Genomic DNA, 26360 nt, shown 5'->3' with positions numbered 1-26360 from the left:
GCATCGCACGACCGTGCAATTGTCTGTTAAAATTATGCAGTGCCGAATCGCAAAATAGGGCCTGGTCTTTGAGCAGCCAAATCCTCAGGTCTGAAAGTGGTTAAACAAAAAACTCAGCATATCATAGATAAAAAAGCCAATTAATGATAGCCTCCCCTGGTGCCATTCTAAACTGCAGTTTTGAAAACCCAGCTATCCCAGGAGGCAGTGGTAACGCACCGTGACATAAGAATTGAGTACATGAGTATTTTTATCTTTTTTTGAAACCTTCCCCTCTAATTTTTTTTATACAGTTGATTTTATTTGGGTGGTGGGGGCTGGCGGATCTTCTATTTTTACACTTAAATAGGATGCAAGTACAGAATTTTTTAAAATGTACGTATTTACATGCGATGATTAAGAATCAGGTCCCATGCCAATCTTATTTATAGCACCAAATACATATAGTATGCAGTTTGTAATACACAAAAATATAGCAGCCATTTTCCAAAAAAGGATAAAAAAAAAAAAATTGTTTATTTTACAAACAATAAATTTCCTAGGCTTACAAGATAATCTCAGTCAGTTTTATATCACAGTCAGTTTTATATCAAAGATACTGCCAGGAATTGTGAGCAACACTGGTACAAGGACACAGCTTGAGGAAAATCAAAGTTCTTCTTTCTGTTTAGATTTTGAAGCATGTTCCTCAATAAATGTAGACAATCCCTCCAGGTCTCTACTTCCACTTTGGAATTTAATTGGATTGTGTTTATTGTTCTTTGGAGCAAAATATATAGTTGGAAAACCTTCAACTTTGTATTTGTCGTTGGGAATGTCATTGGCAGTAGCATCCATCTTGGCTATAACAATATTTTGCGCCGATCTGTATTTTTTACCTAGGTCATTAAAAACTGGTTCCAATGCTTTGCAGTGTCCACACCATGGGGCATAAAACTCTATGAGTACATCAGATTTTGTATCCATGACAATTTCATCAAATGTTTTTCCGACCACAATTTTGACAGGGCCTTTGGTTTTTGGTATGGGCTGCGACTTTATAACTGGAGTGAGTTTGCCTACAGAAAAAGATAAAAATATATGTAAAAAACATAAAAACTTGCACATATACATACAAAGTAAAAAGCAATAAAAATGTAAGCGACTGAAATGTTCGATTTTACACTGAAAAAAAAGATAGTCATAGCATAAACGTTGAGGCTTCTATCTAAAAACCAATTATTTTCTGTACTTTGTATCAGGCATTAGTTCAATCTTGTGGTCTGACAGCCTATTTCAAGCAGATCTCCAGCTTTTAGTGAAGTTTGTTTAGGCTAAAATCTATGAATGAATACAAACTATATAAAGTTTCCTCTGACTTGTAGAGTTGGAGATCATGACATTACCTGCCCACCTCCCCTCCTCAACCAGAAGACTTATTGAAATAGAACGCTCCCTGTGAGAGGCTAAGCAGTGCTGAGACCGACTGGATTTTGATGCGGGATGTTCCCGTCTCACTACCAGAACACAGCGCTGCATACAGATTACAGTATATGGCACACATAGGAGTCACATCTATTACGTTTCGTGTAATGGTTTGTTTTGACCAGCTTGGAACATAATTTAAAACTTAATCTTAAAAGGCATTTAAACCTCACTAAAGGATGGACATAAGCTTTCAAATGGAGAAAAAAAAAAAATTGTACTCCGATTCTTGTTCAGTATGGTGAAACGATGATGTCAAACAGCAGAGAAAGAGGAGAGAGGGTCGTCTGACGAGCTCAGCAACTAAAAATTATAGACCAACATTGTAAAGACCCTCTGCAGGCAGCTTGATGATACTGTGTGTATAGTTACAGATATTAACCCCTTAACAACGCCTGCCAGAAACCCTTTGAGTGGGCTTTAAAGCCCAGGAATGGCATGGCTTCTATATCATGTGACTGGCTCTCACAGTGGTCAGATAGTTGTGAGCCTGTCCTGCTGGCTCCCAATCAGAAGCTGTAACCAAGAACGGTCAGTGACATCTCGGTCAGTGTGCTGGGAGCAGACAGTGAGCATGCATGCTCTTGGCACAAAACCTGTCACCTTGAACACATTTGCAGCAGCATTAAAGGCCATTTTTTTGCTGTCACATAATAGGGGTTACCTAGTTAACAAGAGGTTAAGAAGTTTAAAAAAGGTCCATGGGAGTGTAGCCAACCTCCCTGGATGTGGCTGCAAGAAGAAAATCTAACCCAGATGGAACAGAAGCCTAAAGTAAATGGTAGACAAAAAGCAAAAGGAAAATTTCTGAAAAGATCACCCTCTTACTGCAGTGATCATAACTACCATTGAATCAGTCTTTTAAATCCTGGATATATTCTTAAATTGAAAACAGGTTCCTGTATATGGATTATTTTTTTTAAAAGTGATAAAATTTTGGTGGCTGTATAGTTTACATACATAATATAGGAATTGAATGAATTGAGATATAAGAGTAAATGTTGGCTTAACTGTAAATTCATTATCTTGAAATACAGTACAGGACACAGGCTGAGTATTCATGGACCCTGGGTTATAGGCTTGGGCACTGGCAAAGCTTTAGAGGACATGTCCCCCTTGGTGCCGCCTTCATAACCCTACTACAATCTGAGTCCTCAGTTTTGTAGCAAGCAATGCAGATTAACCCAAGAATAGATGGGAGGGTGTTCATGTCTTGGACTATAGTACAGTACACCAGAGTTTACAGGCAAGTCAAAATTAAATTTTATCCATCATACAGTACAAGAAACAGGCTGAGTATTAATGGGACACCAGGATATTCCCAAGCAATGAAGAAGACTGGGCAACAACAGCAAGGTGTCCCAAATGCTAAGCCCTATTTGGATTTTCACTGTCCCTCTGGTAGGGCCCACCCAGTGCAGCGGTCACAGTTAGTATATGGAGGTACTAAAATAGGCAGGCAACGGATCATGTCCCTGTAGATAGGACTGCTGACGCTTTTGAGTCAAGCTACCTTCAGAGCTGGTCTTACTTCCAAGCAGGCCCAGATAAATAGTGACGCCAATTAGACAAATCCCTCCTGCTTCCTGTGGGCTATGGGCGGGACCATCCAGCATACAGACCTACCAGCTGCCCTCATGTGTTTCAGGATAATTTTAATTCCCCAACAGATGACCCCTGACCAGTGTCTACTGCAAGACTCAAAAAAAAAAAAAAAAAAAAAAGATACAATAAAATACATACCTAAGCCCATTCCCCCCCCCCCCCCCCCCAAAACACAGATTCCCCATGACTGCACATGTAAACATCAAAAATGATCCATGATTCTTAAACTAATTGCTGGGCAATATAAGGTAAACATTTACCCAGCCATGTTGTGCCTCATGCCATCCTGTGCCTGTTCAAATGATCAAACTGTGGGCCCCACTCTCCGCTGTCTCCTGATCCGTGTCCCCCTAATCATTTCACAACAGAAGTCTTAATCTAAGCTGACACGCACTGTCAGTTACTTCCGGGTCCCGGAACGCACACCACTCACTCTGCGCTTTGGGACGGGGTGAACTCTCCCCCTACGAGTACCCCTCCTCCTTGCCCCATCAGGTACAACCCGCCCCCCCCCCCACACAGTCGATAGTCCGATCGCCGGCTGCGCACCCCCCCCCATCCCAGGAGGTGGACCAGACCACCCAAAACAGCCTCAACATATGTGGAGGGGGGGTAGGATGGGGGACAGATGAAAAGGTGAGGGGGGGGGGGATGCCCGATGTGAAGGAGGGGACCGTCCCAAGGAGGGGCCCACGTTCACCCCAAAACACTCCGGGGGGGGGGGGGGGGGACAGCTACTCACCACACCAGGAACTGGACAGGCACCGCTCCAGACAGAACCCCTCTCCATCGGAATGGGGGGGGGGGCTGTCTCAGACAGGAGGAACGCTGCAACTCGGGCCGAGACCAGTTTGTATGCGACCTTGCGAGGCGTTTAACTCAAAGGCCAGCCCCCGTCCAGTTGGGCTATGTCACGGCCGACCTAGCGCGGAGCTGAGGTCTGCACGCGCTCGCTGGCCAGACTGGGGTGACCACTGGATCTAAATCTCACAGGGAAAAAAAAACCAGAAGAAAAAAAAAAAAATAATAATTTGCCAGGACCAAAGATCCCAGCAAGGAACTAGGTCCTTGCTCCTGACTAGGCAGAAAAAACTGAGTGCCTATAGCAGAGAAAGGGAGAATACCCCCTGGGACTACTCATGGTTTTAGCCAGACTTTTTCTGCCTAGTGTCCTACTCCTGTAGGGGGGGCAATCTAACCCAACGGTTATGAAGATTAGAAGCTGTGTCCGTCAATGAACGAAAGAAATACTGATTTTTACATTTAGGAAAGAATGTCAGAATTGGCCTGGGTGAGAACCAGGTAAAGATCCTGTAAGAACAAGCAACATCTAAATGTGCACCGTTTAGGAAATATTCACTACTTCTGCAGCCAGTGACATCACCGGAGCATTAGCACTGTGTGCAGCCAGTGACATCACCGGAGCATTAGCACTGTGGTCTGAAGGAATGTTATGCCATCCCTTCATAGCATTGGGCCGGGACCGTGGCACCCGGAACGAAGGCTAAGTGAAGATGGAAACCCTGCCAGCAAATGCCGTTGGAGGGCTTCATTTTAAAGGAAAGTCTTTTAGAATGTGCTAGTATTCAAAGCATGCTAGCACATTACGCCATTACCTTGCAGGGGAAAAAAAAAAAAAAAAAAACAAAAAAAAAACACCCTTTACTACTGCTTTAACTCTAAATGAATGACCTGTATGGGGCTTATAAAGTGTTGCCTATGGAAAATATAGTATACTGAAGTTTGGTCTCCATTTCACAGGCTCATACATTTTTTTTTTTTTTTTTAAGGTTTGATATGCTGGGTATATTTTATTGGCGCAACCTCATCTTTCCGATTTTACCAAAAATAATGGGTAATCCATTGTGTTAAAGTGGCCTAAAATCAACTATGTATTTGCTACTACTTTGCGTTTCATAAATTACTGCGCCAATACTCGGTGACATAAAAAAAAAAATCTGAATTACCACTGATTTCTTCTCTAGAGTGTCTGCTTTCAGAAAATATATATAGTTGGGGGGGTTTAACCCAACCTTTAAAAAAAATAAATAAAAAAATAAAAAAAAAAGGAGGAGGAGATGTACAGCCAAACCTTGGTTTGGCTGTACAACTATGGATCACAGGAGTGCAGTTAGTTTGCACTCCTGTGACTCGTTTTCAGCAGAGAGCGGTCTGAAGTCTGCTCTCTGCTGACCTCACAGATGTCAGTCCAGTGCCGCTTCCCGCCCCTCCACAGCTCAGCGCAATGAGCGAGGAGGGGGCAGAGCGGAGAGCTGCTGACTGGCAGTCAGCAGCTCTCTGCTCGGGAGCTATCAGAACCGAGCGGTCGGCAGTGTTTGATCGCTCAGTTCTCAGTGCAGAGATGCCGGAGGACCGATGCTGAATCCACATAGGGAAGTAAAAAAAAAGGGTGACACAAAGAAACCCATACTTCTCTTTTAAGGTATAAAACAATTTTTTAACGTGCAAAAATCAAGGCTCTGGCAGCAAAATTTTTAAAACGTCACCTATGGAAATTTTAGGGTCTCAAGGTTTGTCACCTTAACATGTTGAGTATCTATCTACCACAACCTCAAAGTTTACAGTATCTCACAAAAGTGAGTATACCCCTCAATTTTTTGTAAATATTTGATTAGATCTTTTCATGTGACAACACTGAAGAAATTATACTTTGCTACAATGTAAAGTAGTGAGAGTACAGCTTGTTTAACCATGTAAATTTGCTGTCCACTCAAAAATACACACCGCTATTAATGTCTAAACCACTGGCAACAAAAGTGAGTACACCCCTAAGTGGAAATGTCCAAACTGGGACCAAAGTGTCAATATTTTGTGTGGCTATTATTTTCTTGCACTGCCTTAACCCTCTTGGGCATGGAGTTCAACAGGGCTTCACAGGTTGCTACTGGAGTCCTCTTCCACTCCATGACCTCACGGAGCTGGTGGATGTTAGATACCTTGCGCTCCTCCACCTTCCGTTTGAGGATGCCCCACAGATGGTCAATAAGGTTTAGGTCTGGAGACATGCATGGTCAGTCCATCACCTTTACCCTCAGCTTCTTGAACAAAGGCAGTGGTCATCTTGGAGGTGCATTTGTGGTCGTCATGTTGGAATACTGCCCTGTGGCCCAGTCTCCGAAGGGAGGGGGGGATCATGCTCCGCTTCAGTAAGTCACAGTATATATTGGAATTTGTGGTTCCTTCAATGAACTCTAGCTCCCCAGTGCCAGCAGCACTCATGAAGCCCCAGACCATGAAACTCCCGCCACCATGCTTAACTGTAGGCAAGACAAACTTGTCTGTACTCCTCACCTGGTTGCCACCACACACGCTTGACACCACGCTTTCTAGAATGTGCGCTTTTAGGAATACATAGACAAATGCAATATATTATATAATAAAAATACACATGTCCTAAACAATATGTGCAGGGAAATTATTATAGTTGTATTCCAGTGCTGGAACTACATTTGTCAGAGAATCAAATGGTCTAAATGCACCAATCAATATGTTGCAGTTATCAGTGTTGCGTTATTAGAAGTCTATTTAAATGCGTTATTAGAAGTCTATTTACATACAATGCTTCTTGCCTTAACCGGTCAAATAGGTTACCTCTATATACAATGCATAAAAAACAAAAATAAAAATGCATTTCAAAAGCTTACCTTTCTTAAAATCCATCACAAAATCCCTAAGGGAATCTGAATCAAATTCATCAGGGTCTTTTGCATATTTTTTACCATTTGTGTCTACAATGGCTACATTCACTTCTTCACCACTTTCACTTAATCCAAGGTCTTTTAATTCAGAAGCATAATCATCTTCATTAGCAATAGCAAAGGTATACTCTGGAAAATCTTTTGCAACATCCAAGACTTTATTTCTCCAGTACTGGGTAGCTGAAATTAAGATACAGTATTAAAGCAAAACTAATCTTTTGCCAACTTGTTTCTTTTGGAATTCTTTCCAATTCGCCCAACCAAAGCCAAGGCTGTAAACCAGACTTATTTTACAATTTTGACTAAAGCAGTAGAACACCCAACAAATCAAAATATGTAAATTTAACAGGCAATTTCTGAGTACAGGACACAGGAATTGATTTTTTTAGACCATAGGTTAAATTTAACAGGCAATTTCTGAGTACAGGACACAGGAATTGATTTTTTTTAGACCATAGGTTATATATGATGCTACCCTTCGGTGCCTAAGCACTGACAAAAGCCTTACTGGACCCCCCAGGTGTATTTGTATAGCCCCCCCCCAGGTGTATTTATATAGCTACACCCATTGCATGAGGCTCCAGTTTTCTTTACCAAGCAATAAATGGAGAGTTGGGAAACAATACAGCCAAAAAACCAGCAACAGGCCCTTTAGGAAAAAAATAAGAAGAAGGTTCAACAAATCCCAACACAGTCGACAGCAGAAGCACCTTGTGGCTATAGCATCGATCAGCAGAGGTTTAAAAAAAAAAAAAAAAAAGCCAGCCACACCCCCCCCCTCTATTTGTGGGAAAAGGACGTCAATTTTGTGTACAGCGCTGCACAACCACGCAATTGTCAGTTAAAATAATGCAGTGCAGTATCACAAAAAAATGGACTGATCAGTTAAGGTGGTAAAACCTTCTAGGGCTGAAGTGGTTTAAAATAATCGATTTTTGTCCACCCTGAAAAAAAAGGATTCTTCCCTAATAGGAGACAGGCACAATCACCTAAGGACACGAACAAAAAAAAAAAAAAAAAAAAAAATGGAGCCTCATGGAGCGGGCGGGGTTATTTGGCTGCACTGGGGGCTCAAGCAAAAATGATGCCGCGCTGCTATTTAAAAATGGGACGTTGATTTATATGGTTGTATGAATAAAAGTGCTTAGTGTATCTTTACATGCAACATTTATGCAAGGAGTTTAGTATATGCCATCAATTAGTGTTTGTATTCACTATAACAAACTATACCAAGCTGAAAGACATTCTTTGGAACCTTGACCTCTTTGACCCTCACCATGTACCATCAGTTAAAAATGAGAACCTTGACTCAAAATAAGGCATTCCTGGTTGAATCTGTACAGGAAGCAGACTGCTGATGCAGATACTGCTGGCAAGTCCACTCAAGGTCCTAAGACAGTGGTTCACAACTCCTGTCCTCAGTACCCACTAACAGGCCAGGTTTGCAAGATAACTGAAATACATCACAGGTGATCATTTGCTGCTCAGTGATTGCAGTACTCTAGTTTGCATCTCCAAGGTAATACTTAAATCTGGCCTGTTAGTGGGTCCTGATGACTGGAGTTGAGAACCACTGTCCTAAGAGGTCGATGGTCCGAGGAATGTCTTCCAGGGTTCAGAAAAGCTGTAAAAGAAGGCCATCAACCATGGTATAAATGTGCTCCATGTCCAGAAGGAGAAACATCAAACCATTTAGGCGAGGCACATACAGAGATGGACAAGTAGGAGCTTCTTGAAGGAACCCCCACACTAGGAGAGTAACCGAAAGATACAGTCATGACCCCCATTGAACATAGGACAAACACCCATGGAGGATTCGCGATCTATGCTTTAAAAACACAAGCATGAAGAAGGTGAGAGTTCTGTGAACCACACAAGGCACAGACACCATTGCATAATAGCGATGGGAACTAACTAACAAGAGACTTATTTACGTTTTATTGTATATTTATAAATCGCACTATTATGATTCATTGGTTTAAGCTTATACAGTTCGTTATTATAGTGAATACAAACACGAATTGATGGCATATACTAAACTCATTGCGTGAATGTCACATGTAAAGATACCCCAAGCACATTTTGGAAGCAAGCACTTTTTTTTACAAAACCATATAAAATCATTGATACTGTCCCATTTTAATAGCAGCGCAACATAAATTTTTGCTTCATTTGTACAGTTATAGTTGTGGGAACACGGTTGGATGTTTACAGCAGCATTTTGATTTAAAATGTTAAAAATGTTTTACTTTTTGGAATTCTGAATAATTAAACCACTCACTGAGTCTCCGAGGTAGCGCGTAAGCACGCCCCCATTTACACTGGGAAGATGGCCCAAGCAAAAATCTTTTGCTTGTGTACAAATGTGAACAAAACAAAGTTAGTGGCATACAACCCAAATCCTGTACGATTGGACCCTTCCCACTCAGCATAAACATATTTACGGCCTCACAGAAGTGTTCTGGTGAGTGATTTAGCATACTGCAATTATTGCAACAGATCTTTGGTCACTTCACACAGTCAGTGGAACTTTGTTTATTTCATTGATTGCATATTAATGGACATTTGTTTCTCACTAGAAAGTGCTGCATTGCCTTTCGTTATTGTAGGATTTGAAGGTTGTATATTCACTTTTTTGTGACAACTGCTATATAACCATTTAGTGCACACTTTTACTTTATTAATTTTACAGTTATGAAGCAGCCATCTGCTTCCTAGCAGTTGTTGGATCAGCCAAAAAATGCTCGAATTGTGGTATAAAAGTACTACAGATTTTTTTGTCCCATAGGAGAAAGAACAGTTATAAATGAGATTATATATATATATATATATATATATATATATATATACACACATACACAATATATACACATATACATACACACACAGCCTTGCAAAACTATTCAACCCCCTAAAGTCAATACTTTGTAGAGCCACCTTTTGCGGCAAATCACAGCTCCAAGTCGCTTTGGATAAGTCTCTACGAGCTTGCCACATCTTACCACTGGGATTTTTGCCCATTCCTTCTTGCAAAACTGCTCCAGCGCCTTCAAGTTGGATGGTTTGCACTTGCGAACAGCAATCTTTAAGTCCTAATACAGATTTTCTATTGGATTGAGGTCTGGGCTTTGACTAGGCCATTCCAACACATTTACATAGTTACATATTCTGTGGAGGTTGAATAAAGACAATATAGTCCATCCAGTTCAACCTGTGTAGGTGTGTGTGGCTGTAATCATCTCACATACCCCTGAATGTTCTGATCCTTGACATGTACGTCCAAGAGTCTTTTGAAAGCTACCATACTTCCCACAGAAACCACCTCTTGTGGCAGAGAATTCCACAATCTTGTAGCCCTAACAGTGGTAGAGAATTCCACAATCTTTTAGCCCTAACAGTAAAGAACCCCCCCACGTTGCCTGATGTTAAAACGCTTCTCCTCCTCTAATCTCATTGTATGCCCTCGAGTCCTCATGCAATCCCTTCGACTGAATAGCTGTTTTTCTATGCCGAGATCACCATTAAGATATTTATAAATTGCCATCATGTCCCCTCTCAGGCGTCTCTTCTCCAGGGAGAATAAATCAAGCGATTGCAGACGCTCTTCATAATTAAGGTCCTCCAATCCCCTAATTAGTTTAGTTGCCCTTCTCTGGACTCTCCAGCTCCAACACATCCCTCCTGAGGACTGGCGACCAGAACTGGACAGAATACTCCAGATGTGGTCGGAGTTTTATAAAGTGGAAGGATTATAGTCTTATCTCTGGAATACATCCCATTCTTTATGCATGCTAATATTCTGCTGGCTTTGGCAGCTGCCGCTTGACATTGCATGCTATTGCCTAGTCTATCATCTACCAAGACTCCCAGATCTTTCTCAATTTTTGATTCCCCCAAGGGTTCCCCCCCAACGTGTATTGTGCTTTTATGTTTTTAGTCCCCAAGTGCAAAACCTTACACTTTTCCACACTAAACCTCATTTGCCATGTCGTTGCCCACTCTGTTATTTTGTCCAGGTCATTTTGTCCAGGTCATGCTGTAGGATATCTGCTTCATGCTGTGCAGTTATTGCCCTGCCCAATTTTGTGTCATATGCAAAAACCGATATCGAACTACTGATCCCATCCTCAATGCGGTTTATGAATAAATTGAACAAGGTTGGTCCCAGGACTGAGCCTTGGGGGACCCCGCTTACCACCTCAGACCAGTCTGAGAATGCGCTGTTTATTACCACCCTTTGGACACGCCCTTTTAGTTCCGTATCCAAGAGCAAACCCTGCGGTCGATACCTGCAGACCTTAATTTTTCATGTTTCCCCTTAAACACCTTTACATGTTTCCCCTTCCCAAAAGTGTTGCTTTACTTTTGGGGTCATTGTCCTGCTGGAAGGTGAACCTCAGTCCTAGCCTCAAATCACGCACAGAGTGGTACAGGTTTTGCCCAAGAATATCCCTGTATTTAGCACCATCCATCTTACTCCTAACTCTGACCAGTTTCCCAGTCCCGGCTGCTGAAAAACATCCCCACAGCATGATGCTGCCACCATCATGTTTCACTGTGGGGGATGGTGTTATTTGGGTGATGTGTTGGGTTTGTGACAGACATAGCGTTTTCTTTGATAAGAGGCATGTGGGAGTCTCCCACATGCTTTTTCGCAAAAACATGCCATTTTGTTTTTTGCTGAAAGTAATGGCTTTCTTCTGGTCACTCTGCCATAAAGCCCAACTCTATGGATCGTATGGCTTTTTTTCCTCCTATGTATAGATACTCCAGTCTCTGCAGCTCCTCCAAAGTTACCATCGGTCTCTGCTGCCTCTCTGATTTATACCCTCCTTGCCCGGTCCATGTGTTTTGGTGGGCGGCCATCTCTTAGCAGGTTTGCTGTTGTGCCATGTTAATTTCATTTGGTTATGATAGATTTGATGGTGCTCCTGGGGATCATCAAAGATTTGGATATTTTTTTTTTTTTTTAGAACCTAACCCTGACTTGTACTTCTCAACAACATTGTCCCTTACTTGTTTGGAGAGTTCCTTGGTCTTCGTGGCAGTGTTTGGTTAGTGGTGCCTCTTGCTTAGGTGTTGCAGCCTCTGTGGCCTTTCATAAAAAGGTGTGTATATGCAATGTCCAATCATGTGACACTTAAATTGCACACAGGTGGACATCATTTCACTAATTGTGTGACTTCTGAAGGTAATTGGTTGCATCAGAGCTTTTTATGGGCTTCACAACAAAGGGGGTGGTGAACACATACGCACATGCCAATTTTCTGTTTTCTATTTCTAAAAAATAGTTTTATGTACCTATATATTTTTCTAATTTCACTTCACCTGATCCATCACATAAAATTTAGATTAAACAAAACATTGAACTTAAGGCTGTAAATGTAACAAAATAGGTAAAAAAGTCAAGGGGGTGAATACTTTTGCAAGTCACCACACACACACACACACACACACACACACACACACTTTCTTGGATGGTTAATCTTGCTTTAATAGACCAAGCAGTCCAGCAAAAACTTAGAGGGTTGAGATAAAACATGGACAGGGGTACTTACAATGGTTAGCTTTTATTAATTTATGCAACTGCCCCCCCCCCCCCAAACAAAAATCACTGATAAAACTGCTTAAAACCTGTTAGATGCCCTAGCAGCTTTGGATAGGCTTGACTATCAAATTTAAAGCTAACACTATGCTCTGACAATGCTATCAAAAAAAGGTGCTCTTCCAATCATATACACCCTAAGACAGGAAGTGTGTTAGAATAGCCACCACATTTAAGGATTGGTAAACTGCAATATATTACATATTTGTTTTTGGTTTTAGTACTGCTTTAACAAGCGCCACTCAATGCCCTTCAATTATTAAACGTTAAGACTACCTACTAGTGATCTTCTGGCATTTAACAGTTGAATGACACAGCGCAACTCCGCACTAATAGAGTGGGACTTAATCTCAGATAAGAAGGAGAGTCCCCTTGTAAGCCTGGGCCTAGTATTCAAGGAGCTCCCCAAGCATTGACTTGAAGGCTAAAAATTTGCATAACAAAGTTCATTGTCCTAGGATCCAGGTGGCTAGGTCATGTCTACTTCCTCTGTGCATGACTTGTACATTGTAATTGGCACATCATTTCAAGCTCCTCATTTCCTCAGCACCAGCAGGTTTCATTTTCAAAAAATTATGGCAAATTGAGATCACCTTGGAGTGTCTTTTTTTTTTTTTTTTTAAAGTAAGGGGGCCATCATTTTGGGGGTTTTTTTTATTACTATTCGGTCACTTTTAATTTTAACAGAAAGGGAAAATATCAGTTTTTGGTCTTTTTTTCTTCTTTTAGATTAAAAAAATAAAAAGCGATTACTAAATACCAATAGAAAGCTCTAGCTCCAAAAAATTATATAAAATGTGGGGACACTGTGTTGCATGAATAATCGTCAAACTATCACAGTACCAAACACTGAAAAATGTACTGGTAATGAAGGGGGTATTACAGGCTGATTCTCAGTGGAGAAGAAAAAAAAAAAAAAACACAACACACACACACACACACACACACACACACACACACACACTAAAAAATATATAAACAATAGAAGAAGGACGTAGGCTTAAACCCAAGATTTTGAGATATTTAGGATTTTACTGAACTTACCAGTGCGATGGTCAAAGCTGAAATCTACTGTGTAATAAACAACAAAAAGCGGGCGCTTTGTGTATCTCTTAGCTTCATTAGCATGTGTTCTGTGGCCAACCAAAGGCAGAGCATGTTTCCGAATATGGTCTTTAATCTTTTCTTCTGTTATAGTATCCTAAAACAAAATTTCAAAGAAAGATAAAACTACATTTTTCTATTCTACATGTCAAAAAAAATAATTTTACCAAAAGGCAACAGCACAGCAAGACCGTGCATGCACATGCATAGACCTGACTTAACTGTTGCAATGGTTTAAGTTAAAAAAAAATATATTTGATATATCAAATGAGGGTAACCTAGACTTTAACAAAAAAAACAAAAAAAAAACAAAAAGGAGGTTGAAAACATACCAAGTAAAAATCAACAGGCTCACATAACAGGAATTGAGCAGGAATTGAGCTAACAAAAATCAATCTATTGCCAAAAAAGAAAGCAAGAAAAATTACAGGTCTAGTGTAGAACATAAATAAGGAAGTCCGAGGTCTCCCACCCATCTCCATGCCATTGTCAACACAGGAGAATAGACCCGAGTGAGGTCGATTGTACCAGAGTGGCAACATATCTAGGGAGCCCTGAAATATTTAAGATACAATCACGATTCTGTTGCTTGGTCTACATATACTTGGTGTTAAAAGTATTGAGAGCCGGTCAAGGACGAAAAACCATAGAAAAAAAAAAAAAAAAGAAAAAACACTGGAAAGGAAAACAGATGTAAAGAGAACAAGGAAGAACAATGTAAAGAGAACAAGGAAGAAAAACAAAAAAAGAGGGAAGAGGAAACAGGAAAAGGTTTGGGCTTTACCCCTAGAGGGTAAATCTTGTCCAATACCTCAATTTCCTTTTTTTTTTTTAAATACGAGAACCATGGGTAATAAGTTCCCCGCTGATGACAGCTTTATGGCCTTACCAGACTGCCTGGGTGTACAACTCGCTGGGGGAATGGAGCTCAAAATAGGATTTCAGAGATCAAGAAACCACTTTAATGACTAGTTGGACGTCCAGAAAGGTCTTATCAAGTCGCCACGTTCTCTCAATCCGGCAAGCGGACGCTCTGAGAAGGACCAATGTTACAGGAGAATGATCAGAGATCGTTATAGATTCTATAGTGTAAGACTGGACTTCTTCAAATAAAAAAAAAACTGATCCACGAAAAGAAGGTCCAAACGAGAATAGGCATCAAAAGATTTAGATTAAGAACCAATCTCTGTCCCCGGCTTGCATCAAACGCTAACTATCCATCAGATGGAGAGAACGTAGCAACCTTTTAACATGCTTGAGGGCTCGGAAAGAGAAAGATTCTACCAGACGAGGTGTCCAAGCCGAGAGTGATATTAACCACTTTACCCCCAGCCACTGTGCTGCTACTGCGGCACAGTGGCTCGTTCCCATCCAGCGACGTAGACCTTTCATTCACAGCGGGAGTCGGGCCAGGGGAGGAGCAGCGGCGATCGCCGCCGCTCTTCCCCGATCGTTGGGGAATCGAGTGAGGAGATCCGCCCGACTGTGTAAACAGAGCGGGCGGATCTCCTAAGTGACAGGGACTGACAGATCGGAGTGTTCAGCATAGCTGAACATCCGATCTGTCCTTCTGTCACTCAGTCACCTCCCCCCCACACATCAGTAAGCACCAGGCATACATTAACCCCTCCCTCTCCAATAAAATTAACTCCTTCACTGCCAGTGTCATTTTTACAGTAACAGTGCATATATATAGCACTGATTACTGCAGTAATGTCACTGGTACCGCCAAAAGTGTAAAAAATGTCAGTCAAGGGTCCGATCTGTCCGCCGCAATGTCGCAGTCCCGCAAAAAAAAAAAAAAAAAAAACCACCAAAAAATGACAGAAATCTTTCCCTTAGTTAGTAAACGCAATAACTTTTGCGCAAACCAATCAAAATACGCTTATCGTGATTTTTCTTACCAAACGTATGTAGCAGAAAACAAATTGGCCAAAAAAATTAAAAAAAAAATTTGATTTTTACATTTTTTGGGGGGGGGGGAATTTCATATAAAAATAAATGTTAAAAATATTGTTATTTTTTCAAAATAAACGCTCTTTTTTTGTTTATAGCGCAAAAAGTAAAAATCGCACAGGTGATCAAATACCACCAAAAGAAAGCTCTGTTTGTGGGAAAAAAAGGACGTAAATTTTGTTTGGGTACGGCGTCGCACGACCGCGCAATTGTCAGTTAAAGTCGCACAGCGACGAATCGCAAAAAGTGGCCTGGACGTAAGACAGCAAAATCCTCCGGTGGTAAAGTGGTTAAAGTTCCCCCGCCCCCCCCCCCCCCAATACCAGCATTCCTTCCCAGAAGTCTGCCAGCTTCCCAAGGGTTATTAAAATTAAAATTGAATGTGCGCGAGTTAGGGGGCATAAATATTGGCAAAAGTATACAGGCGACCATGAAATCAGCCCTTTAATGAAAAGGAAGCGGCCCTCATGATCAGCTAGCATGGACCGCAGGGAAATAGGGCAAGTCTTTCGTATAGCTATTGAGACACCTCTAGCCTAAGGGATAGGGGAGATACCATAGAACCATTGATTAAAATGTAGAAAGAGGCATACGACGCGTAGAAATGGCCGTGCAATGCAGCTCCTGCAGGAAAACAACATTGTGTGACAGAGGACGCAGTTCCTGCTAGAGGCGACCCCTTTTAGTTGGGGGAACAAAGCCCCTGTACATTAAAGGACAAAATCTTTAAATCACCAGCCATAAGAGCATAATGAGATCATAAAAACACATTACATAATCTATAATAACCCCATAAACCATAAGATGAAAATCAGCCAAAGAGCCCACACCAGTAAGAACATGCAGTCCAGCACAGCCTCGGGAGGTGGTGTAAAAACAAAACCTACATAGAAAAGAAAAAAAAAAAAAAAAAAGAAAAACTAACATTGCACAAATCTTCTAAAAGGAAGGGTCGACCAGGGAGAGAGAGAAAAAAAAAAAATTCCCTAAGGGTTAACAATCCTACTGCAAATATGCAGAATACTAAACCCCCAGTTAGGGGGGCCACCTATTGCGGGAATAATGAGGCCTATAGAACATCCTGGGCATATCATGCAAAAATACTTTTAAATTTTGTAATCTAGTGGAAGCAAATAACTGAAGAGAAAAGTTTGTAAAAAGTTTGAGGGTCCTACAAAAAGAACCTGTAGTAGGGAGGAAAAAATAAGCAAAATGAGCTTTATGGAGCCCCTTCCAACTGAAGGGGGGCAATCTTCACGCAGGTGATATTTCCATCTTTGTCAAAAGGAGCAATTCACAGAACTAGAAACCCAGCAGAGAGTCAGGGTAGAGATGGGGCAGCCGCCACACTCCAATTTGACGACGTGGACGGTTCCTTCTACGGGATCTCGAGTATGCCTGATGCCATCTTTTGGTTCGTGGTGGTAGAGGTATTGAGCTATTCAATCTCCAGTCAGGAAAATCAATCGATGGGAGAGCCAACGTTTCCAAAAAGTGCTGCAGGTCATCTTTGGTGCAAAGAACTGCCGTCTTCCCATTCAGAGAATCCGTCAGTCGAAAAGGGAAGCCCCAGCGATAGGCCACATCCACAGAACGCAAGGCCTCCAGCAAAGGACAGACAGCCCTGCGCTGCAAAAGAGTGCGTCTTGACAAATCAGGAAACAGATAGCGGAGCACCATCAAAGTCAATAATTGTTTTGCAACAAGAGGCTTTCATAATCGCTTGTTTTAAGGAATATTTATGTAGCTTACAAATGACATCTTGGGGTCTCTCAGTATCTTGGGGTAGAGGGAGCAGGGCACGGTGCACCCTATGCACTTTGATTAAATCAGAAGCTGCATCTCCAAGGGTTTGGAGGAAAGAGACCTTGCACTGTAGGGAGCAGATCAGCAGCATGCGTAGCCTCTGGGAGACAGCGTATGCAGATAGATTCTGATGCCGATCCCTATTCTCAGTCATAAAGCTGGTCTAATAGGGAGTTTAGGACATCTTCATGATGTTGCTGGCTGCCGCCGGTTGGTTAACGAGGCTGTGCGGTGCTTAGGAGGCATCGTTGGGTGTGTTGGGGAGAGCTCACTACTACTATGCGATCATGCCTAGGGAAGTCGTAGCTCTTAGCCGAGATGTCCTCACTCCATGCAGGTCAGGCCACCCCCCCCCCCCCCCAACTTAGACCATTTAAAAAAAAAAAAAAAAAAAAAAAAAAAGGAAGTTCTGAAAGGTTTTCCCTTTGTGGATAGTATGATTCATTATAAGAAGCAGTGAATTTGCAGGTGTTAAGAAAGTTACAAGAAAGTGTTGACAATGGCCTTGCAGTCTGTATCAAAGTCTAAGTGGTGGCCTTTGAGGTTTTACTGAGGAAGAATTTGTTGGCTGATCTTCACGTACCCAGAACATTATCAGTTATATGCTGGATTTAGTAAAATCTTAATGGGATTTTTGGTATGTTAGATAAAGCAAACAAGAAAAAGACACTGTACAATGAATCCAGAGTACGCCCTCAGGTTCTTTTGACTCAAAATAGTCCTGAAATAAATATTAGACCAATGTATGGCACCCATTATAAAATGTGCATTTAACAAAACGTAGCTGCCCCTTTAGGGAGGAAGAAATCCACTTGTGATATAAATACAATAAAAAAAGTGTGCAGCTAAAATACAAACTATAACCAAAGTGCAAAATTTCATAAATTAAATGCAATAGTCCAGCGTGATAAAATCCCAACACCACAAAATCTTCCAATGCAATTTTCCAAAATCGTTCACTGCTTGTGTTTAAAAATGGATGTGCACTCAGGAGATATTTGACCCCTTTTTACAGGTAGGATAAAAAGTGCTTTGTTGCTCTCAGAGGCAAAAGTCTCTGCCAAACAAATGATAAATTGAAAGGTTAATGGGTTGCTCATCCAAACGATTTGCACTAGGTACGTATATGTGAAAAAAAAAACCAACAACAAAAAACAGATTAATTTATGTCCATTGAACGATTTATCGGTCATTACATGACAATGTTGTTTGCTCTTACGGTTTGTTTTTCTAAAAAGGAGTTTGAACTCCAGAGAGCAAGATATAAAAATTTTCCCCTGTACAAATCATTTTCAGTTCCTCATCTGGAATATGCAGTTCAGTTTCTAGCACCAGTTTAAAAAAAATTATATTATTAGGGAACTGGAGAAAGTGCAGAGAAGGGCAACCAAACGAGGCATGGAGGAGCTCAGCTATGAGGATTACAGGAGGAATTAATTTGCTCTTGAGGAGAGGAGATTAAGGGGGGGGGGGGGTATGATCAACATGTATAAATGCAAAAGTGGTCTATATAGTGAACTTGGTGTTAAGTTATTCACTTCAAGGTCATCACAGAGGACAAGTGGGCACTCCAAGTCTGGCAGGAAGGAGATTTAATCTCTAAATATGGAGATTTCTTCACAGTTAGAGCTGTGAAAATGTACAATAGACGTCTCAAGAGCTGGTTCTGGTCATCTCAGTAAACTGCTTTTAAAAAGGCCTGGATACTAACATTTATAGGCAACGTTTATTCAGGGAATATCAGATTGCCTCCCCAGGGATCAGAAAGGCATTTTATCCCCTGCTTGAGCAAATTGGATCATGCTTTGCTGGGTTGTTTTTGCCTTCCTCTGGATCGACTGTGGGTATAGGATCATTTTTTTTTGTTTTTTCCTTTTATTCATTTTTTTTGGCAATTTCATATGCAACGTGGACATCTGTGCATGAAGTCGCACTAATGTCGGCAAGCCACATGAAATCACGCTGAAGTACCGAGATTTCAAAGCCGAATTTAGTGTGAATTGGGCCTGAAGGCTATCAGATGCAGGGCTTTCCTGGTAATTTTGGACTGTAATAATTTCTTGATATTTTAGGAAAGAGCCAGGTCTTCCTGAAGACTTATACATTTACATATGATTTATGGATGGACGATTGGAATAAATGGATGGACATTTTTCTTGTACTAGTAAACGGTTTTTCGGGTTGATCATAAACTGAAAAATCAAAAATGTGTAATCTGTGCTTTATTTTACCCACTTCAGCTTCGGAAGACTTTACCTCCTTCATGACCAGGCCATTTTTTTTTTCTATTCTGCACTGCGCCACTTTAACTGGCAACTGTGCGGTCATGAAACGCTGTACCCAAACAAATATAAACCCATTTTTTTTCCACACAACTAGAGCTTTTTGGTGGTATTTGATCACCACTGTTTTTATGCGATAAAAACTTAAAAAAAAAAAAAAAAAAAAAAAAAAAAGATAATAAAAGTCCTGATAAGTTTATATGGATTGGTTTTCGTGATACCAAATTGTATTTCATTATAATACTCATGGCAGTGATCAACGACTTATGAGATTGCAACAGTGCAGTTGGCAATCCAACACTGACACTGGGGGAGAACTGACTAACTGCCACCGACATCAATACAGTGATCAGTAAAAGAATTATACACTGTCACTGGACTAATGACACTGGAATTTAACATCTAGGGCAATCAAAGGGTAAATATAGGCCTAAAGCCCCGTACTGATCGTCAGCCGAACGATCGGCCGTCTTTTGACCAGGGTTGTCGTGTCTGTTGAAAACTGCAAAAGACTGCACACGAATTTTGTCGGCCAACAACAGCCGACTGCAGAAGTGATGTCATGTGATGTTAACTTTCCTTGTCTTTTTTCTGAGCATGCCCAGTCTTGCTAATCTGCTGTCTGTCGGCCGAAATCTGTACTGACTGGCGAACAATCGGCCATTCTGGTGATGGCCAACAAATATTTTAAAGTCTGCACGACAGATTCTGTTCGGCTGAAAATGCGCTGTCGGCTGTATCATACTAACAAGCCTACAATCGGCCGATCGGTCGGCGGCGGCCAAATATTTACGGCCGACAATCGGTACGTGTGTACGGGGCTTAACTAAGTGTAATGTGGGTTTCTAAGAGTCCTGCAGGGATGAGAAACTGGCAGATCTTTCCCTCTGTTGCACTCAACCAAACAGCAGGTCCCAGCCGTTAATCATTGGCCAGGACTTGCTGACAGGCTTCCACTGTGTGCAATTACAATGGGTGCGTGCCCTAAACCCAGAAGTAGGCAGCAACCTACTAGTATCGCTTTGCCTACAGTAGCCCCCTGTACGCAGTACATTGCGGGCAGGTGCTGCCAAGTGGCAATATACACTGGATTGGCAAAAACGTATTTGGATGCCTGCCTTTACATGCACATGAACTTTAATGCACTGCTGCGCTGTCATGTTTGAATAGAAAGGGGCCATGAAATTGTCCAAAAGGTCTTGGTATGCCGAAGCCTTAGAAATTCACTTAACTGGAACGAAGGGGCCAAGCCCAACCCCTGAAAAACAACCCCAGGCCATAATCCCCTCTCCACCAAATGATTTGAACGAGTGCATATAGCAAGGACCATAAAGAAATGGATGAGTGAGTGGTGGATCTTGACTGGCTTGCACAGTGCGTGTAAAAGGCAGACGTCTGAATACTTTTGGACAATATAGTATACCTTTACATACATAAACCCCCTGAAATGACTAGTTCTAGAACAAACATGATGAAGCATATCCTCCCACATGGTTAACCTACAGCCACAACCCTTTCTTTTCCAGAACCCTATAAAGTTCACAGAGCAGATCATACTTCTTAGCTTCCAGGAGCCTGTCTCACTGGAAAAATACACACAATCCAGTAAATGAGCCCGTCAGTCATCTCCTGTGGGGTTGGTGGGAGGAGGAGGAGGAGGAGGAGGGAGGGAGGAGGAGGAGGAGGAGGAGGAGGAGGAGGAGGAGGAGGAGGAGGAGGAGGAGGAGGAGGAGGAGGAGGAGGAGGAGGAGGAGGAGGAGGAGGAGGAGGAGGAGGAGGAGGAGAAGAAGAAAGAAGAAAGAAGAAAGAAGAAGAACTTTACAGGAGGAGGATATACAGTGTTTATTTTGCATTTGTGCAAGTTGTGAAGTAATAAATGATTTGTTGGTGAAATCCATTTTGGTAATGTTTTTCAAAAATAAATGAGCAGCCGAGTCTGTCACATGCAAGTCACAAGAGAATGGTCACTGAAAAGCAAGATCTGAATCATTTTATATTGAGACCTGGACATGACAAGGACATGGTGGATTGGGTGTGTGAACCAATATGATTGCAGTACGTGTTTCTGGTTATTGCCATGTTTATAGTCAGATTTAGAAATGGCTTAAAAAAAAAAAAAAAAAAAAACCCCAACAACACTTACCTTAATTTTAAGAATGTGCGTTTTTGGTTCATATTTTGATTGAAATCGGTCAGGATGCATTACAACTATTTGTCCTGCTGAAACTTTAAGAAAGTTTGCAATGTCTGTGTTGAAAGTGTGGTATAACTTAAAGTCTTCTCTTAGAGCATTTGCTGAAATATACAAGAAATAATAATATTACAATAGCGTAAAAAGTTAAATATCTAGAGGCAAAGCTCCTGAAATTATATTTATATAAAATAAAATATACAGTGTGCCATGCATTTTGGGAACAAGACAAGGCTAGTGACTGCTGTCACTTTGTGCATGTGAAATGTTTCATGGAAGATATTAAAAGCTGAAAACCAGGAAAACTGCTAAATACACACAAGAAATACATGTATGGGACAAGGTTTGTAGTGATGAATAATTAAAGCTAAAATTGTATTCCATCACCATTTTGCCTGGCGCTCCTTTTGTGTTTTTACGTTTTGAGACACATTCCGACCACCAATTGAAGAGGAGCCTTGCTTTATGTGAGCAGCCTCACCAGGGACAGTGAGCTAATCATTTCTCACCCCCCCCCCCCATTTTATGGAAGAAAACTGAATGTAAAATCTTACCTGTAAAATTCCTTTCTCTGAGTCCTCCGACAGTCGCCGCCTCTTCATATTCGTCACATATGGGGTATTAGACTTTGCTCCGAAGGAGTAGCTAGGCAACAGAATATGTTAACAATAAAGCTTTTAACATATCCCACCCTCAAGGGGTGGTCCCCTCAGTCAATACCCTCCTACTTCCTGCAACCATATCTCAGTTTTAGTGGAATAGCAGTAGAGTATGCAACCAAACCCCAAAAGAGGGGCGGGGGCGGCGACTGTCGGAGGACTCAGAGAAAGGAATTTTACAGGTAAGATTTTACAAAAATTCCGTTTTCTCTTACGTCCTCCGACAGTCGCCGCCTCTTCATATTCGTCACATATGGGGACGTCCCAAAGCAGTGCAAACATGAGGGGTGGGAAACGCATCCGCGCCGAAAGGCAACGCAGTCTTCGCATCAAAGAAAGGAACCTTACCAAAGGAAGGAAACCAGCTGGGCAACAGCAAAAAAACAAGTGCTCAACAGGAGCAACAACCCAGGAAAAGACAAGAAACCAGGGGATACAAAACTTATCCCAACAGCCAGGAGTCCCCAACAAGGGATCCTAGGGAACAGCCGCACTAAGAACCTTGCGGCCAAAGGAAGCATCCGCCGATGCCTGAACATCTACTTTGTAGAATTTTGTGAAAGTGTGCACGGTCGACCAAGTCGCCGCCTTACACACCTGGGCTACAGAAGCCCCATGACGACAGGCCCAAGACGTACTCAGAGATCTAGTAGAGTGCGCCTTCACAGGCACAGGGGGAACCTTCCCCTGCAAAGCATAGGCCTGTTCAATGGTCTGCCTGATCCATTTGGCGATGGTAGAGACCGAAGCCGCCAAGCCCTTCCGAGGACCCTCTGGAAGAACAAACAAGGAGTCCGTCTTTCGAAAAGACTCAGTCGATTTAAGGTAAACCCTTATCGCCCGAACTACATCCAGAGAATGCAATCTCACCTCCTTTGGATGTTTAGGCTTCGCGCACAACGAAGGCAAGACAATATCCTCATTAAGATGGAATTCCGAAACTCGTTTCGGAAGAAACGAAGGATTAGGTCGCAAGACCACCTTATCCAAATGAATAACCAGGTACGGAGACTTGCAGGACAAAGCCGCCAGCTCCGACACTCTGCGAGCCGAAGTGATCGCCACCAAAAAGGCGACCTTTTTGGACAACATAGACAACGAGATCTCCCTGATCTGTTCAAAAGGAGCACGTTGTAACACAGATAGAACGAGATTCAAGTCCCAAGGGGGCAGAGGATCCCTCCTAGGAGGAACCAGATGCCGCACACCCTGAACAAAGGTGCCAACCAAGGAGTTGGAAGCCACGGGACGTTGAAACAGAACGGCCAGTGCAGACACCTGACCCTTTATCGTAGCCAGCGCCAAACGCTGATCAACACCCGTTTGAAGGAAAGACAGCACACGGGAAACCGAGTACGTGCGGGGTGAAAACCCCCTGGACTCACACCAGGCAAAAATAGGCCTTCCAAGTACGGTAATAAACCTTCCCTGAGGAAGACTTCCGCGCGTTGATTAAAGTATGAACGACCTCTGGAGAGAGACCCCTCTCCTTCAGGACCTCGGTCTCAACAGCCAGGCCGTCAAAGCCAGCGACTGTAAAGCAGGATGGTATATCGGTCCTTGAGACAGTAGATCGTCTCGAAGAGGCAGACGCCACGGGGCGTCGACCGCCAGATTCACGAGGTCTGCGTACCAGGACCGGCGAGGCCAGTCCGGTGCCACAAGAATCACCGTGCTGCGTTCCGAGTGTAACCTGCGAAGGAACCTGGACAGCAACTGAATCGGTGGAAACGCGTACATCAGCCTGTACTGATGCCACGGGGCCACTAACGCGTCCGACGCGTCTGCCCGAGGGTCGCGCGTCCTTGCCACGAACCTCTTCACCTTGTTGAGACGAGACGCGAACAGGTCCACATCTGGAAGACCCCACTTCGCGCACAACATCTGGAAGACAGCCGGGTGGAGAGACCATTCCCCCTGATCCAGGGTCTGGCGACTCAGATAGTCCGCCTGCCAGTTCTCCACCCCCGGAATGTGAACCGCCGTTATCGCCGGGACATGAGTCTCGGCCCAAGACAGAATGTCGGCCACTTCTCGAGCCGCTCGGGCACTCCTGGTGCCCCCTTGGTGGTTGATGTAGGCCACCGCCGTGGCATTGTCCGTCTGCACCCGAACCGGGCAGCCCTGCAGCCGGTCCGTCCAGCGATGAAGACAGAGACTTCTCGTACGCAATTCCAGAATGTTGATCGGAAGGGAAGACTCCCCCTCCGACCAAGTCCCCTGGGCGGACAGAACGCCCAGAACTCCACCCCAGCCCGACAGGCTGGCATCCGTGGTGATTACCGTCCACGAGATCGGACGAAATGACTTGCCCCCCGGACACCAACGGGGACTGGAGCCACCACAGAAGGTTTCCTCTGGTGCGATGACTCAACGAGATTTGAAGATCCAGAGATTGAGGTCGCCCGTCCCACCTGGACAGGATCTCCGCTTGGAGACCCCGCGTGTGAAACTGGGCGAATGGAATCGCCTCGAAGGCCGAGACCATCAATCCCAGACATCTCATACACGTCCGCAGAGACGAGTGCGGAACGTCCCTGAGGGACCTGACTTCCTCCTGGAGAGTCCTGAGTTTGTCTTCCGGCAGGAAGACCTTCGCCTGCACCGAGTCCAGAATCATTCCCAGATAGGGAAGACGAACCGACGGACTCAGTGTTGACTTTGGAAAATTTATCGTCCAACCAAACTCCTGCAGAGTTTGCATCGCGACAGACAGGTCCTTCTCCAGACCCTGGCTGGTCGCAGACCAAACCAGAATGTCGTCCAGATACCCCAGGACAGAAACGCCCTGGGCCCTCAATAATGCCAGAACCGGTGCAAGCACCTTGGTGAAGACCCGCGGAGCCGAGACCAAAGGGCAACGCCACGAACTGGTAGTGATCCTCCGCAATGGCAAATCGAAGGTATCTCTGGTGACCCTCGAAAATGGGGATGTGAAGATACGCATCCTTCAAATCGATGGAGGCCATGAATTCCCCCGGAACCAGGGCAGCCACCACCGACCGCAGGGATTCCATGCGGAACTTGCGAACCCGCACAGAGCGGTTCAGAGCCTTCAAGTCCAGAATTGGACGAACCTTGCCCTCCTTTCTGGGCACGGTGAACAGATTGGAATAAAACCCCCGAAACCTGTCCCGATGAGACACCGGAACCACCACTCCCTGAGCCCTCAGGTCCCGCACCGCCAGGTGCAGGTCCCGCAAGCGCTCTGGAGACAGTTGAAGATTTGAGGGAAAAAATCTGCTCTCCGGCCGAGAGAGAAACTCGATCTTGTAACCAGATCGAACGATTTCCTGAACCCATCTGTCCCGCACACGGGCCAACCAGGGCCGAAGAAAACCGAGCAAGCGTCCCCCCACCCCAAAACTGGGTGAGGGCGCCCCTTCAGGCCGAACTGTTATGGGCTGCAGATCCGGATTGGCCGGACTTCTGTTTACCAGACCAGGGCTTCTTCTGAGAGCCTTGACCTTTGAACGGTTTGCCCTTGTAGTGCGGCCGAAAGGCACGAAAGGACCCCTGAGGGGGCCGAAAATTAGCATGCTTCTTCCCAGAAGCCCCCTTAGCCTTGGGGAAATGGGGCAAGAGAGTGCTCTTACCCCCGGTGATCCCCTTAATCAACACATCCAGGGACTCCCCAAAAAGGCGAGACCGATCATAAGGTAGATTGGCTAAGGTCTTACGTGAAGATTGGTCCACCGACCAACATTTTAACCAAACCAGGCGGCGAGACAACACCGCCACGCTGTGCACACGTGCAGCCAACGGAACCAGGTCCAGGTCCGCATCACACAGATACATGAAGCCCTGGTGGATTTGATCCACCATATCCAGGGTCGCCGGCGAGGCCGAGTCGGCCACTAGGACGCGCCTAAGCATCTGCGTCCAACTTGCGATCGCCTGGGCCGCCATGAGAGAAGCAAACAGAGCCTTAAGCATAGAACCCGTAACAGAATAAGTATGACGGGCAAG

The 26360-nt window shown here is 43.5% G+C and overlaps 1 protein-coding gene across 1 annotated transcript in view; it reads right to left on the bottom strand.

The window, feature by feature from the left end:
- Positions 1-577: 577 nt before the first annotated feature.
- The window catches only part of PDIA4 (protein disulfide isomerase family A member 4), an 82873-nt gene continuing 57090 nt past the window's right edge, over positions 578-26360 (bottom strand). Inside the window, exons 7-10 of the mRNA XM_082259496.1 lie at positions 21685-21836; positions 13438-13594; positions 6735-6968; positions 578-1058 (exon numbers count right to left, since the gene is read on the bottom strand). Of these exons, the coding sequence (XP_082115622.1) occupies positions 649-1058; positions 6735-6968; positions 13438-13594; positions 21685-21836 (953 nt within the window). The 3' untranslated portion in view covers positions 578-648. The remainder of the gene's footprint in view (positions 1059-6734; positions 6969-13437; positions 13595-21684; positions 21837-26360) is intronic.

Source organism: Pelophylax lessonae (assembly GCF_965119305.1).
Source record: "Pelophylax lessonae genome assembly, chromosome: 5".
NCBI lineage: Eukaryota > Metazoa > Chordata > Amphibia > Anura > Ranidae > Pelophylax > Pelophylax lessonae.
Note: the sequence above shows the minus strand (reverse complement) of the source record. Positions and strands in the feature narration are given on the sequence as shown.